At 41.2% G+C, this 15,309-nt stretch overlaps 1 protein-coding gene across 4 annotated transcripts in view; it reads left to right on the top strand.

Moving 5' to 3' along the window:
• The first annotated feature begins 7,232 nt into the window (after positions 1-7,232).
• The window catches only part of MYOF (myoferlin), a 142,396-nt gene continuing 134,319 nt past the window's right edge, over positions 7,233-15,309 (top strand). For all 4 annotated transcript variants that reach the window (XM_045567794.1, XM_045567796.1, XM_045567795.1 and 1 more), the window contains exon 1: positions 7,233-7,535. In XM_045567794.1, the coding sequence (XP_045423750.1) occupies positions 7,448-7,535 (88 nt within the window). In that variant the 5' untranslated portion in view covers positions 7,233-7,447. The remainder of the gene's footprint in view (positions 7,536-15,309) is intronic.

The following is a 15,309-nucleotide window of genomic DNA, read 5'->3' on the forward strand; positions in this document are numbered from 1 at the left end:
GAGTTTGACTCAGAGGACACTGGGTTTGAGTCCTGGCTCAAGTTTTTTAACTCCTCTGAGCCTCAGTTTCGTCAGCCATAAAGATGACTGTGGGTTCTATCTCACAGAGTTGTTGACAACATTGAAGGATGAGACACGTGAAAGCAGTAACTCATGGTCCCCTCTAGCTGGGGCGCTCCATCAGGTCAGAACTTGAGCTATTTCGCGCTGAAGCCCCGTCACCCAGCTTACTCTCTCCTGCCTCTGTTTCTTCGAGGTTATAGAAATCAGTACCAAATAGAAGACTACAGGAAGCACTAGGGGTTGGAGAGTTCATCTTTTGCATGGCTTACTTAACAATTTGATAGGCTCCTAATTTTGAACATACCACATGAAAAAACATACTTAAATGTCCTGTATGCCACATTTAAAATAATATTTTTAAATTGGAAAGATATTTAAATTTATTTAAAATATATTTAAATTTAAATAATTATGTTGTTGAAAATTTGGGTCATGAGCAACTTATGATGGACTGTGATTTCACGTATACTCAGGACTTGTTTCATAGTGTAAAAATCTAACTGTACATTCTTTTCAAATGAAAATTCTTGAATGAAAAGGGCGGTCTTGCAAAAATAACAAAAAAATACCTAATCTCACAGTTTCCCAGTAACAGTTAAAGATCAGGTTAAAGATCAGTCCTATGAGTTCCCTCACTAACAGGCACCCTGCAAGAGTTCTGTTTTGCACAACTTCTGAAAAGAGCTGAATGAACGGAAAAGGGATGTAAATCTCTCCCTTTCGAAATTGTTTTTTGAGAATCTGCTTTTACAGAGTTCCTGAGTAAACAGCAGGTGAACAAGTGACAGCTTCAACCATATCTCCAGGACAGAATCACATCTCCTGTGATAATCCCTTCTCCAAGGAAAGGCAGGAAACCAAATCCTGGACTTTGACATCCTGCTGCCACTTTTGTTATCAACTGACAGCCATCACTACTTTTTTTCTCTTCATCCCCCTTAAAATCAGCAAGCCACTTGGCCTTGCTGCTGGTCCCCTTCTCTTTCTTTGGGATGCCACGCCAGGCCCCCTCTCTTTCTTCCCCCTCTTTCCCCTCTCTCTATCTAACTCACTCTCTCTCTCTTCTAGGAAGGATAAAATAAACTTTTTTTTACTTTTATATATCCTAATCTCTGCATGAGAAATCTTTCTCCACCCATGCCGTGAGCACCTACTAAGCTTTCCACCCTAACAGTGAATACCAAAAACTTACTCATTAATGAAGCAGACGTTAGGTTTGGTTTTGTTCATAGACTTTTTTCAAAAAATAGACTTTTCAAAGAGCAGTTTTGGGTTCATAGCAAAAGTACAGAGAATTCCCATAATACCCCTTTCGGCCCCCAGGCTCCCTCTACAACAGAGTGGAACGGAACATTTGTTACAATTGATGAGCCTACACTGACACATCATTATCACCCAAAGTCCATAGTTTAAATTAGAGTTCACTCTTGTGCATTCTATGTGTTTGGACAATTGTATAAAGGCTTTATAGTATTATACGGAGTAGTTTCACTGCCCTAAAAATCCTCTATGCTCTGCCTATCCATTCTCTCCCCACTAACCACTGCATCCACTGATGTTTTTAACTGTCTCCATAGTTTTGCCTTTTCCAGAATGTCACATAATTGGAATCATAAAGTATGGAGCCTTTTCAGATTGGCTTCTACGACTTCATGATATGCATTTAAGGTTCCTCCATGTCTTTTTATAGCTTTTTTTTCCTTTTTTTTGAGACAGAGTCTCTCTCTGTCACCCCAGGTAGAGTGCAGTGGCATCATCATAGCTCACAGCAACCTCAAACTCCTGGGCTCAAGGGATCCTCCTGCCTCAGCCTCCTGAGTAGCTCGGACTACAGGCGCATGTCATGATGCCTGGCTAATTTTTCTATGTTTAGTAGAGACGGGGTTTCATTCTTGCTCAGGCTGGTCTCAAACTCCTGAGCTCAAGTGATCCTCCTGCTTTGGCCTCCCAGAGTGCTAGGATTACAATTGTAAGCCACTGTGCCTAGACTCTTTTCATAGCTTGATAGTTCATTTATTTTTGGCACTGAATAATATTCCATTGTCTGCATATACCACAGTTTATTTATCCATTCATCTACTGAAGGACATTTGGGTTACTTCCAAGTTTTGGCAATTGTGAATAAAGCAGCTATAAATATGTGTGTGCAGGTTTTTATATGGACATAGGTTTTCAACTCATTTGGGCATGTTTCATAGACTTTGTCAACTTTAAATAGCAAGATTCAGAAAATATGATTAAATGTAGAGCCAGTCCCATGGCTGCATCTGCCACTAACGAGGTGGAGAGTAATGTGCTTCTCATAGAAAAGCACCACAAGCCATGCAGCAACAGGTGGAGACATGTAACATTCTCCCAGGGACAGAGAAGCTATATGGGGAACCAGAAGACAATGGAGCAATGTTTTCAAATAACAGGAGAAAATGCTTTTGAACTTGGAATTCTGTGCCAGCCAAACTGTCAATCAAATATGAAAGTGGAATAAAGCCATTCAGACAGGGAAGGCCTATGCTTCAGCAAGACAAGAAAGTTCACCAAGAAAGAGGAAGACACACAGAATCCCAAATAAGAGAGATGCAAAGGGAATGGGTGTGGAGGAAGGAAAGCCCCAGGATGGCAGCCGTATGTAGCTCCAGGGCAAAACCATCTAGATCCGAGCCATTCAGAAGATTCCAGGAGAGGTTTCTTTAAGAAGATGAAACTGATATAATTTCTAATGTGTATGAACATGTTGGGAAATTTATACAATTTGGGGAGAGTTTAAATACAAGAAACAATAAGGTATTAATGAACTCCAAAAAAAGAAAGAAAGAAAAATCAAAATGTTGTAGTAAGCACATCATAGTATACTTCATGGCTTAGTTGTGAATGGTGTTTATATAGTCAAAATCATGTAAGCATCTGATCCACACAAATTTACAAATATCTATATTGAGGGAATGAAATACAGGAAGTGTGCGCGTATGTGGATGCTTTGAGGAGGGGTGAAAGAAAGTTAAGTCCTCATTTCCTTGTTAGGAAACAAATAGATGATGTCTGAAACTGGGAAATAAAAAGTAGAAATGAAAGCACGTTATTTGGAGATATGCAGATAAATACTAAAATAATTAGATGAAAGAGTTGGAAGTGGGGACCTCTGGGAATGGAAAATGGTGGCGGTGAGAAGACGTGGACCACTAACTTTGTAGCAAGCCCGGTAGGGTTTCTTGATTCTTTAAAATAAATACAGGTATGACTTTTATAAAGGAACAACCAATCAGAAGAAATAATTTCAAATTCACAAATTCTTCCGAAGAATAGAAAAAAAGAACAGCATGCCCCAACTCACTTTAGGATGCTAGCGTAACTTCCGTACCAAAGCTGACTGGAACAAAATGAAGAAGGGAAATTGCAAATCAGTGTTATTCGTAAACATAGATGCAAAAGTCATAAATAATATATAAAGATATTAGCAATCCAAATTTTAGCAATATGAAAGTACAAGATATGACAACCAAGTTGAGTTTATCTCAGGAATGCCAGGTTTGTTTAACATTAGAAAATAAATGTAATTCACCACATTAAACATAAAAATCTTATGATCATCTCAGTAAAGTAAGTCATCTGATAAAATGCAAATTCATTTATTATAAGAAGTCTTAAAGCCAGGCATGGTGGCACTCACCTGTAGTCCCAGCTACTCAGGAGGCTAAGGTGGGAGGATCCCCTGGGCCCAGGAGTTCAAGGCTGTAGTGCACTATAATTGAGCCTGTGAATAGCCACTATACTATAGACTGGGCAATATAGCAAGATACCATCTCTAAAAAACAAACAAAAAAAAGTCTAAGCAAGCTAGGAATAAAAAGAAGTCCTTTAATCTTAAAAAAGGCTAATTATGAGAAACCTACAGCAAACATCATACTTAATGGTGAAGTATGGAAATCTTTCCCTTTGAAAAAGATAAGGATGTCTGTAATTACCACCCCTAGTCAATATTATAATGAAAGGTCTAATCAACATAGTAATAAAAAGGAAAATAAAGTAAGCACAAGGATTGGAAAGGAAGAAACACACCAGGTGTTATTTGCAGATTATATAATTGTAATGGTAGAAAATCCATGAGAATTTACTGCTGATTACACTCTTACCAGCAGTATTTGAGACTTCCTGTGGTTCCACATTCTCATTACACTTAGCAATGTCAGATTTTTGCATATTTGCCTATCTGGAGAGTATGTAATAGTATCTCATTGGAGTTTTAATTTGCATTTTTCTAATTACCAATGAGGTTGAGTACCTTTTCATATTTACATTTCCTAATTCATGAAGTACCTATTGAAATCTTTTACCTATTTTTCTCTCAAGTTCTCTGGGTTTTTCTTACTAATTTGCTGGAGCTGTTTATGTACTCTGAATACTAGTCCTTTGTAGGTTGTGATTTTCATTGAATTTATCAATATTTCCTTTATGATTAGTACATATTTTCATGTTAAGGAATCCTTTTCTATCCTGAGGTCATATAGATATTCTTCTGTATAGTCTTCTAGAAACATATTTTTTTTTTTTTTAGAGATGAGGTCTTGCTATGTTGCCCAGACTGGATTTGAACACCTGGCCTCAAGCCGTCTCCTGCCTTAGCCTCTCAAGTAGCTGGGACTAAACACATGTGTAACTGTGCCTAGCTAGAAACATGTTGTCTTATCTTGCTTATTTAGATTTATAGTTTACCTGTAATTGATTATGTATTGTGTAAGGTTGGAGGTCATTTGTCATTTTTCCCTCATAAATAGGTAAAATGCAAATTAAAACTCCAATGAGATACTGTTATATACTCATGAGATTATATAATAATTATATACATAATAATAATGGGCAAATATGTAAACCAAATCTAACATTGCTAAGTATGACAAGAATTTATAGCAACAGGGAATCTCATAAACTGCTGGTGACAATACCACTGTGGAATACAACTTGGAGTTACCTAGTAAAGGTGAAGAAATGCATACTCTTGGATCCAGCAGTTCCACCCATAGGTTGGATTCTAAACAGACTCATGCACATTTGTACCAGAAAACATGTAGAAGAATGTTCAGAGTAGCACTGTTTATAGTAGCCCCAAACTCTGAACTATCTAAATGTCTATCAACAGTAGAATGGATTAATAGAATGTGGTACTCTCATATAATGAAATGCCATATAGCAATAAGAGTGAATGAAGTAGAGCTATATGGATGAATTTCACAAGATAGTGCTAAAAAGAAGAAGCCAAACACAAAAGAATCCATACTGTATGAGTCCATTTCTGTAAAGGTCATAATATAGCAAAGAATTTATACTGTATTAATATTGTATGTGTGTATATATACATATGTATAAATATATGAGTATGTGATGTTTATAACAGACAAAAGAATTTATATGACCATTAAAAGGTCATAACTGGCTAGGCATGGTGGCTCACACCTGCAATCCCAGCACTTTGGGAGGCTGAGGCAGGAGGACTGCTTGAAGCCAAGAGTTCAAGACCAGCCTGGGCAACATAGTGAGATTCCATCTCCACAAAAAATTTAAAAAGCAGCCAGGCATGGTGACATGTACCTGTAGTCCTAGCTACTTGGGAGACTGAGGCAGGAGGATTGCTTGAGGCCAGCAGTTTGAGGTTATAGTGAGCAATGTCATTATAGCTCACTGTACACCAGCCTGGGTGACAGAGTGAGATACTGTCTCTAAAAATAAATTAATTAATTAACAAATTAATTAATTAATGTCATAACCAAGCAAACCTAAACTATTTTTTTCTTTTGGTAAAAAAAGCTATAAAGAAAAGAAAGGAGATTGTTACCATAAAACTCAGGATAGTGGTTACCTCTGAGAGGAAGGCAGTGGATATGATACAAGGGACATCCCCCGGGCTTCTGGAGTGCTGGTAACACCCTCAGTCTTGATGCGGATGTTTGTCAAACTTCTACATTTATGTTGTATGCATTTTTCTGTAAATATACTTCACAGTAAAAACGAAAAATAAAAAGCAGCCAAATAAAGGTAACGTTGTCTATATTCTACTAAAACTCTGTGTCCACTAAATACAATAACGTGTATAGCATTGAATACTAGGTTCTTTCCTTTATGTAAGTCTTGGAGAAACTCACAGACATTCTTGTAGCTCAAACTATCCTTTTTCAATGCACTTGAAGTATCTGTTTACAGATGGGTCTTCTTGGTTGTATGTTCTGAAGCAAAAAGAAACTCTTTGTTTCTTCACCCTAAGTTTTAGCCTTTTCTTCTGAAACACAAAGAGATGCTGATTTTAAGCCAACTTGCATTAACACAATGCTAGGAAATCAGGAGTAAGCACGAACTTCTGGTGTGTATGTGCTTTGTGCCAAGCCCCATAAAGACCTTTAATTTATCACAGCTTTATCTCCATTTTACAGATGAGGAAACTGAGGAAGAGAGGAGTTAAGAAAGTTGCCAAGGTGATGTAGCTCAAAGTGGTGAAGCAAGGACTCACACTCACGTCTGGCTGACTAAGCCCAGGTCGCCTCTTGGGATCTTAACCACAGGGCTTCACTGCCTAATGCATTCTCGGGGACGGGAAGATGCTTTGGGCAGCGGTAGGTCCAGAAACAGTGGCAAGGGGCTTCTCCATTTTCACCGAAGACTGTTGGAAGCTTTCGATAGTTTAGGAAAACTTAGGAGCCCAGCTCTCACCTCTGAAGAATTTTTAAAGAAATTCTATGGGATCAGCCCTCAATACAACAATTTTGTGAATTTTTATTTCCGTGCCCACATTGGGTTAACATGAAATAAACTCAGTTATTCCTTTTCCATACACTAGGGGGCGCCTTTTAACTGATTTTCAAAAGTTGAATCTATGGATTGCTGGGTGAACGCGTTCAACAGCGTGAGTACAAATGGCAAAACTAAAATGGGAAAAAAACCGACGAAAGTTTAAAAACTCCATGAAACTCAGAAAGGAATGAAAGAGGTGGCGGAGAATTAATCCGATTTCACGAATTATTTCTAAAAGGCAGCAACATTTTAGTAGTTTCCTGACCTGCCCACGTGCCTGAGCTCCAAATTCATTTTAGTTTCATTTGTTGCACAAACTTAATTTTTGGTTGAGGTTTATGTCCTTTTCACTTCCACATTTCCCAAATTCATAAGTCGGTGCCTGTGGCACTGCGTAGACTCCTGGGGTTGGGGTGTCAGTTTACACGCAGCCTTCAGTAAATAATCCGTCAGAGTTCCACCCATTTTTGCCTTTTCCCCCTTCCCTCTTCGCTGGGAGGAATCCTCCCTTCGCTGGGAGAGGAATTCCCTCCAAGGGCGGTGCGGCCCGGAGCTGCAGCTTAAGTTCGTTTGCTGTTTGCTGAAACTTGCTTTCTGCCAATTAAGAGCCATGCTGCGAGTGATCGTGGAATCTGCCAGTAACATCCCTAAAACGAAATTTGGAAAACCGGATCCTATTGTTTCTGTTATTTTTAAGGGTAAGGAAAAGTTTTCTTCTTTCTCTGGAGCCCTGTTTTGGAATGTTAGTTTCTGGGGTCAGGTTCTTTAAAAGTCTGCGTGTAGGCAGCTGGTAGAGCCAGGTGTCTCCTGCTTCCCTTGTTACCTGCGCCAGTCAGAGGAGAGGACCGATTTCTGCGGAAAGCAATGAATTTTCCCCGGGGCTTGGGATGCATTGAATGACCTGATATTTGAGTTCTAATAATGTGACTTCTGTAAGCCCTTGGAGGAAATCTTTAAATTTCGGGCATCAGAAAGGTCTGTATCCGCTCAAAGTAAGAGATTCAGTAGTCTTACGTGCATATTTTTCTCTGCCTGTGAGAAATGGGTAAAGTAGGAAAAAGAGCAATGAGATTGTTCGAGGCACCATTACTCCATTGAACAGCCTGATGCTGCTTTTATTGTCACTGGGCTTCTGGGAGGCAGGGTGAGGTCAATATTTTGAACGAGTTTGTTTTCATGTTCTCTTGTGCCATTTTGTAATTGTTCTTCATGTCAAGGCAGTTGGTGTGTTTTTTGTATGTTCTGTAGCTTTTAAATTGCTCATAGAGGACTGAGGTCTAAACAGCAAGTCTGAATTTTGTAGATCTAGTTCTGTCTTGCTGAATGACCCTGGGTGAGTGACTTCATTTCTCTGGGGTCTCAGTTTTCTTTTCTGCAAAATGGGTGAGGAGGGTTTTTAGGTTAGATCATTGTTAAAAGGCTCATGGTAATGTCAAACAGTTATTTTTCTATGGCATTTGATTGTGATTGCAGGGGAGGGGACAGGAGTGCTCCACGTGATGGCCCACTCTGTGGTAGGGAGTTCAGTTTTGGCTGGAGTGGTGTGGCTAAATCCGAGTGTAGGGGCTGTATTCATTTTGTGTTTGTCCATGGTCGGTGATACGATTGCCAGCTCACTTCTCAGCAGGAGGAATGGCAGAGAGGGTGGGAGCCTTGACAGGCACATGTTTCCTGACCACGCCTCGGTATATTTCTCACTTCCTCCAGGAGCCTGACTGCTTCTCCTTGCTGGTTCCTCAGTAATCTAATAACTTTCTCCTTTCTTCTGCCCATTTTTTCCTCCCTATTTCTCTTCTCAAAGCTCCCTCTCTGTGGATGAGCAAGAAAAGGAAAGAAAGAAATGAAACTCAAAGCTACCAAATGGTTATTTAGTTTTTTAAAAAAGATCTGGAGGGCAAAAGTTAGATTCTTAAAGGATAATGTCATTTGAAAATCTGACTAGTGAATATCATGGGGTCATGTTAGGTCAGAGTTATTAATAATTTATGTGTGCTAGGTTTTTTAATCTTTTTTTTCTTGAAGAAGTTACATAATAGGGATATAACATGAAGAGTTTTTGTCTTCAACATTGACATGCAAAGACACATCAAAATATATTGGGATTAATCTGGTGATGTCATTATTTGAGGCAAGTCATATGGATTATAAAGGAATTGGAGTTTACACCATATTGAAATCTGACTTGTTATCTGGAGTGTGGATGCACTGATCAAAAATTTTAAATGACTAAAATATGTCTAAGGCTATGGATGCAAATAATCAATTGGAAGTGGAAAATTTAAATTGGCAAATATAGTCCATCCAAACAATTGCGTTTACTAGATTACTTAACTTCAGTTTCTTTTCTAGTCTGCTTCAGTTATACAAACTGAGTGGTTAAGTCATTCATTCATTCATTCATGCATCCAACCAGCAACTTGATGGAAGAAGGAACATTGAACACAGAATAGGAACATTTGTGCTCTAGCTGATGTGAACACAGTATCTGAAGACCTTGGCTAACCCAGATTTAACCACCTGGGTCTCAAATTTCTCAGTTATGGATGATGGAAACTGGTCTCCTTTAGGTTCCTTCTGGCTTTAAGATTCTATAATTTTCTAGTTCCAGGTATTGAATATCTGCTCTTGGCAAGATGTGAAATGCATTGCCTTAGGTGCTAGGGGGATAGAGTGATGAAGACGGCATTTTTCTTGCTTTCAATCTATCCCAGTGATTTACAACACTGGTGATGGCAAACCTTTTCCAGGTGTGCCCACCGATTTGGAGTTCTGTGTAAAATTAAGTAATATTACGTTCTGACAGGACTGAGGGTACCATGATAATGTCCCTCAGAGGGAACATGGATCAAAATCAAATGCACTTCATGGTGTGGTGTCAGGTAGAATGTGGTAAGATGTACAAAGCCCTAACAGGAGATCAAGGAAGCACGGAAGAAAAATCCCTGTGTTAACGGAAATGTGTAAACAATTTGCCTCTTGGGTACATAAAACAGCAAGGTCAAAGCATAAGCAGCTCTTCTCGAACTGTACAATGGTAGGAAGAATGACCAAGCGAGGGATGTGTGAATGGTGATGCTGGTATGACACTGGGAGGTCCTGTTAGACAGTAGCCAAACTGGAGTTGGGAATGTGCTGTTCTGACAACCAACTGATTTAGAGTTGACCTCAGTCTTTTGTGTTCGAACCCCTTCTGAGGCTGACGGTCAAATGACCCAGGAGTAGGTATCAACTAGGAGGATTTGGGGGTTACCGTAGCCCCTGTTGCATGGTTGTTGTTGATATTTAGCCCTGTTGGAGTAGATTACAAAAGCCACAAAGCTTATTTGATTTTTCACATCCTTGGGGTGCACCAGGTTCCACGAGCCAGCTCTGACTCTGAAGGCCAGAGTGCCTGTGAGCCAGATGTGGCCACTCTGCCCTGAGTGCCAGGCGGTGGAGCTGAATCTAGCCGAGATTAGATCATACAGACCTCTGAGACCCTCTCTCAACTCTGAGACCTTATGATTCCCCCAAATATAACAGGTTTACAAAAAAATTTTAATTTAAGTAATATAATATTTTAAAATTATCATTTTTTACTAAAAACTAATACATATAAAAATAAAACAATCTGGAAGGGATTATACAGCTAAACAGTGAAAATTTTCCCCATAGCCCTCCTACTCTTTCTCCCATTTTTACTACCTCAGGGTCACCACTCTGAACAATTAGATTTGAATACTTCTCAGCCTTTTGCTATAGACACATAACTTGTCACAACCACTGCCTATTAGCAACAATACTGCGGTGGATGTCCTTGTAGCACTGTATCTTTGTGAAGATATGAAATGCATTGCCTTAGGTGCTAGGGGGATGTAACGATGAATACAGCATTTTTCTTGCTTTCAGTCTATCCCAGTGGTTTACAATACTGGTGATGGCAAAACCTTTCCATCTTTGTGTGCGCATGGGTGCATGTGTTTGTGTGTTTCCTTTTCTTTCCTTTCAAAGACAGTTTTCCTGGATATTGCCATAGATTTTTGTTTTCCCTTTGACCCATCCCTTGCTTCTGTGTCAAATCTCTTGAAATGGTTGATTGTGAGAAAAATTTTTTGCATACTTTTTTATTGTTGTGCCTTTACAATGTGGCGACATTACATTCAAATGAAACATCCATCTCCTAGAGAACGCGGTTGTTGCCACCATAGCGGTTCTCTCTATCTAGTTCTTATGGTATGGTCTGTCCCGTCAGCCAGAATTTTCTCTCATTTCCAGTCTTCTGCAAATCTTTTCCTGATGGAATGGCTGCTACTGTTCAGATGACCGTGAAATAATTGTCACAGTCATGGGTATTTCTGGGGCCCGTCTCCAGTTAGCGTATCAAACTTTGTGGTCTTGAGCAAACCGGTTAACTTGTATGAGAACCCACTTTTTTGTTCTGAAAAATGGGGCTTTAATGGCTGATCTGAAAGGAGGTAAATCGTAGAGATCCCTAACGGTTGTGATGTATCCCATAGAGACTTGCCTGACTATTTTTAGCAAGAACTACTTTGTCATTTGAAATGTTACAGTTGGTTTTTTCCTTTTTTTTTTTCAGTTGGGGACATTAACACCAAAGTTATTTTTTAGAGAGTCTTTTAAGTAGGTGCAAAAGCTATGAGATTCCATTTAAGAATGGGGCAGTATGATGGGAGAAGGATGTCATGGGTCTCATCCACTGTGGTCTGTCAAGGCACCTGGTGAGTTGCCCACAGAGAGCCTTGGTTCACCTGGTGGGCTCCACAGGACTCATAAGAAGGTTCCTACCAGTTCAAACCGACAATCATGCCATGTGGGTCCTCCCATAAAACCGCTGCACTGTATTCACAACATACTCAGGAGGGCAAAAGTGTTTAATCTACTGAGTCATTCCCATCACTTCCGGAAGAGCAGGGCTTGGAGACTCACTGCCTAAGGCAAGCGGCCCCACCCCACTGAAGCACGGGAACTCTCACAGGTACACTCCCCAAAGGCACATTCTGCGGGCTCTCAGTCATTTAGAAAGCCACAGTTGCCTTTTAAAAATTAATTAACGTGTCTCATGTTTTGTTTCTCCTCTCCTCCTTCACAAGGTATCTTACCTACACGCCTTCAGCCCAGGGCAGTGGGTGTTTGTCTGCCATAGGTTTCTTTTCTGATTACTGATGAGTTTTTTCATCCCCCTAGAATGTGGCCCTGTCAAGAAGACATGGAATTTTTATGTCCTCTGCAACACCTAGCACACCATTGATGTTGAATATACATTTTAAATGTTGAGCCTGGAAGCAAAAAGCTGGCAGGAGATTGGAGACATCTTGGTGTGACTGAGTCACTGATCCTTAGTCCTGAAGGGGACAGTGGGAAGTCAGCCAGTCTCTTCTTTCAGGCAGAATTCCACTCGGTATTCTCTCAGGTGTTTCTGGATGAGCAAAGAGCCACTCCACACATTCCTGAATACTGAGCACAACCAGTTCCCAGCATCTGCCACACAGAGGTGAATTGGTGGCTTAGATTTTTTTCATTCTTGTTCTTGGCAAGGAAAATGTGAAGCTGCCAGATTGTTTTTTTTTTTTTTTTGTCTTGCTCTGTTGCCCGGGCTAGAATGCAGTGGTACCATCCCAGCTCACTGCAAACTCAAACCCCTAGGCTCAAGCTATTCTCCAGCCTCAGCCTCTCGAGTAGCTGGGACTACAAGTGCGTGCCACGATGCCCAGTTAACTTTTTCTAGGTTTTGTAGAGGTGGGGTCTTGCTCTTGCTCAGGCTGGTCTTGAACTCCTGCGCTCAAGTGATCCTCCCACCTTGGCCTTCCAGAGTGCTGGGATTACAGGTGTGAGCCACCATGCCCAGCCTAAGCTGCCAGTTTTTATGTTGCAAATTCATATGTGAAACTTCCAGTGGTCTATGATGCACATACTTAGAATGCCATGATATGGCGGTGGCCACCTTACCCACTGTGCAATTTCTGTTGAACGGCTGTTCGGTGAACAGGTGTGTGAGTCTGAGCAAAGTTCTCACTCGGACGTAGCTGTGGCACATCTGGCACCTTCAGCCTTATCAGCTAACTGCTTATTGGGCATCAAGCTGCAAAGGCCCTGGGCTTGGGGCCAGAGATGCCTGGATTAGAATCCCCATGGCCATCCTTACTTCCTAATTGCTCACGAGCAAATAAAGTCTTCGGCTTTAGTGTTCTTAGTCATACCTCCTACCTTGCAGAGTCATTTGAGGAGTAAATGAACATACGTGTGACATTGCTCATGGGAATCCATACATTTCCTTCCCTATTTGATAAGTTACTTTCATGGAGTCTCCTAACATACCAGTGTGCTAGGAACCAAGACTAGAAACATACACATAGGCCTAGGAGACCAACTAGTTAGAATATAAGAATGAGACACAAACCAGAACAGACATACAAAAATTGCAATTTAGGAGTAGATGAAAGAGTGAAAAGCTTTGTGGAGAAAGTGTCATTTGACTTGGGCTTAAAGGATGCATGGTCATTTGACAGAAATGATGGGAATAAAGAGATTCCAGGCTTCAGAACAGCACAGAAAGACCAGGAGCCATGGGCATCTGCGGTGAGGTGAACAGAGGAGTAATCCGGCCTGATCAGGGTTGTGCTTGACTCAGAAACTAGTGGGAGCCGCCAGGCAGCGATGGGAATAACAGATCAGTACTAGTCAGGGAGACTAGTCTGAAGTTTACTAGTTGAGGCAAATGTTTCCTAGGGCAGAAGGAGCTCATTCCAGAGCTGGAATCAGAAGGAAGAAACTAATAATGAAAGATATGAAGGAAGCAGACTGATTGGATTACATTAATAAGAAAAGCACACTGGGCAGGCTCATTTGGCCATTGTCCCTCACAGTCTGCTGGGAAATGGGACATCACACTGCCTTCCTCCCAGCTGGCCTGGTTGCCTAGCAGGTGGCTGCAGGGCTGGACAGGGTGGCTCTGGGCCCAGAAGCTGGAAGGCAGGGGAGCCCCAGCCTACCTCTGACCTGGACATAGGGCTTTGGTCTTATTACCAGCAAGAAATGGCTCTTAATCTCAGTTTCCCCAGCTTGAGGTAGAGATAAGACCTATTTCTGAAGGTTGCAAAAATCAAATAAGATGATATATTTATGGTGCCTGGACTTAAGATGTTTATTCTCACCCCTTGTCTTGAAGTCTCACTCTCTTTGCACATTGCAAAGTGAAAAATTAGTGGGCTGGGTTGGGGACTAAAGAAATACAAAGTTAGCAAATTAAGCAGGGACAGCTGACATAGGACCTTTAAGCCGTCCTTTTAAAAGGTGAAGCTATGAATCTGGAAAAGAGGTCTAGACTGGGTTCACATTTTGTCAAAACTAGTCAGTTTTGTGAAAATAATATAAACCATTTCGCAAATTTTTTTTTTTTTACTTCGTTTGGCAATCATTTATTTGCGTGCTTACTGTGTGCTAGATCAGTGGTCCCCAACCTTTTTGGCACCAGGGACCAGTGTCATGGAAGACAATCATTCCACAGACAGAGTGGTGGGGAGGCGGTGGAGATCTGTGGCCCAGCCCCTGACAGTAATGTCCCGCACCCTGGGGGTTGGGGACCGGAGTGCTAGATTAATCAGAGCAGCGCTGTCCAGTAGAACTTTCTATGGAAGTGGAAATATTCAAGATCTGCCCTGTCCAGTATGGCAGCCACTAGCCACACGTGGCTACTGATTGCTGAAATGTGGCCTCTGTGACTGAGAAACTGAAATTTTAATATTGACTTTAATTACTTTGAATGTACATAACCACGTGTGACTACTGACGACTGTATCGGACAGCACAGATAGCGGCAGGACAGCAGCGGTGACAGAGTCCAGGCCTTCACTCAGTCCCTGTTGCCAGGCGTTTCTATACAGTTACGTGTTGCTTCCCACAGGGACATGTTCTGAGAAATGCATTGCTAGGTGACTTCATCGTTGTGCAAACACCATGGAGTGTTCTCACACCAACCTAGCTGGTACGTCCTACTGCACACCCAGCATGTGTAGTGACAGCCTGTTGCTCCTAGGCTACAAGCCTGTGCGGCCTGTTACTGTACTGAGTACTGTAGGCAGATGTGACACAATGGCAAGTATCTGTGTATCAAACGTATCTAAACATAGAAAGGTACAGTCAAAATATGTGTCATAATCTACGGAACCACCATTGTACATGCGGTCTGTTGTTGGCCAAAAGGTCGTTCTGCGGTGTGTGACTGTACCTTGGTTGCCTCATCTGTAAAGCAGAGAGGATAACAGTCCCTACCCTGGAGCATTACTGTGAGGATTAGCATGAACAAAATGAAAGCACATAGAAAGCGCTTTAAGCATTGCTGCTTAGGTCTTCTGGAGCTTTGGGCGTGGGTGGGCAGCCTGAGTCATGGGAGCTACTCACTCTTCCACCCCCATCGACTACACTCTTACACTGTGCCCACACCTGTGTGTCCGATCTCATTTAATCCCCATTTCA

Source organism: Lemur catta, chromosome 14 (assembly GCF_020740605.2).
Source record: "Lemur catta isolate mLemCat1 chromosome 14, mLemCat1.pri, whole genome shotgun sequence".
Taxonomy (NCBI): Eukaryota; Metazoa; Chordata; class Mammalia; order Primates; family Lemuridae; genus Lemur; species Lemur catta.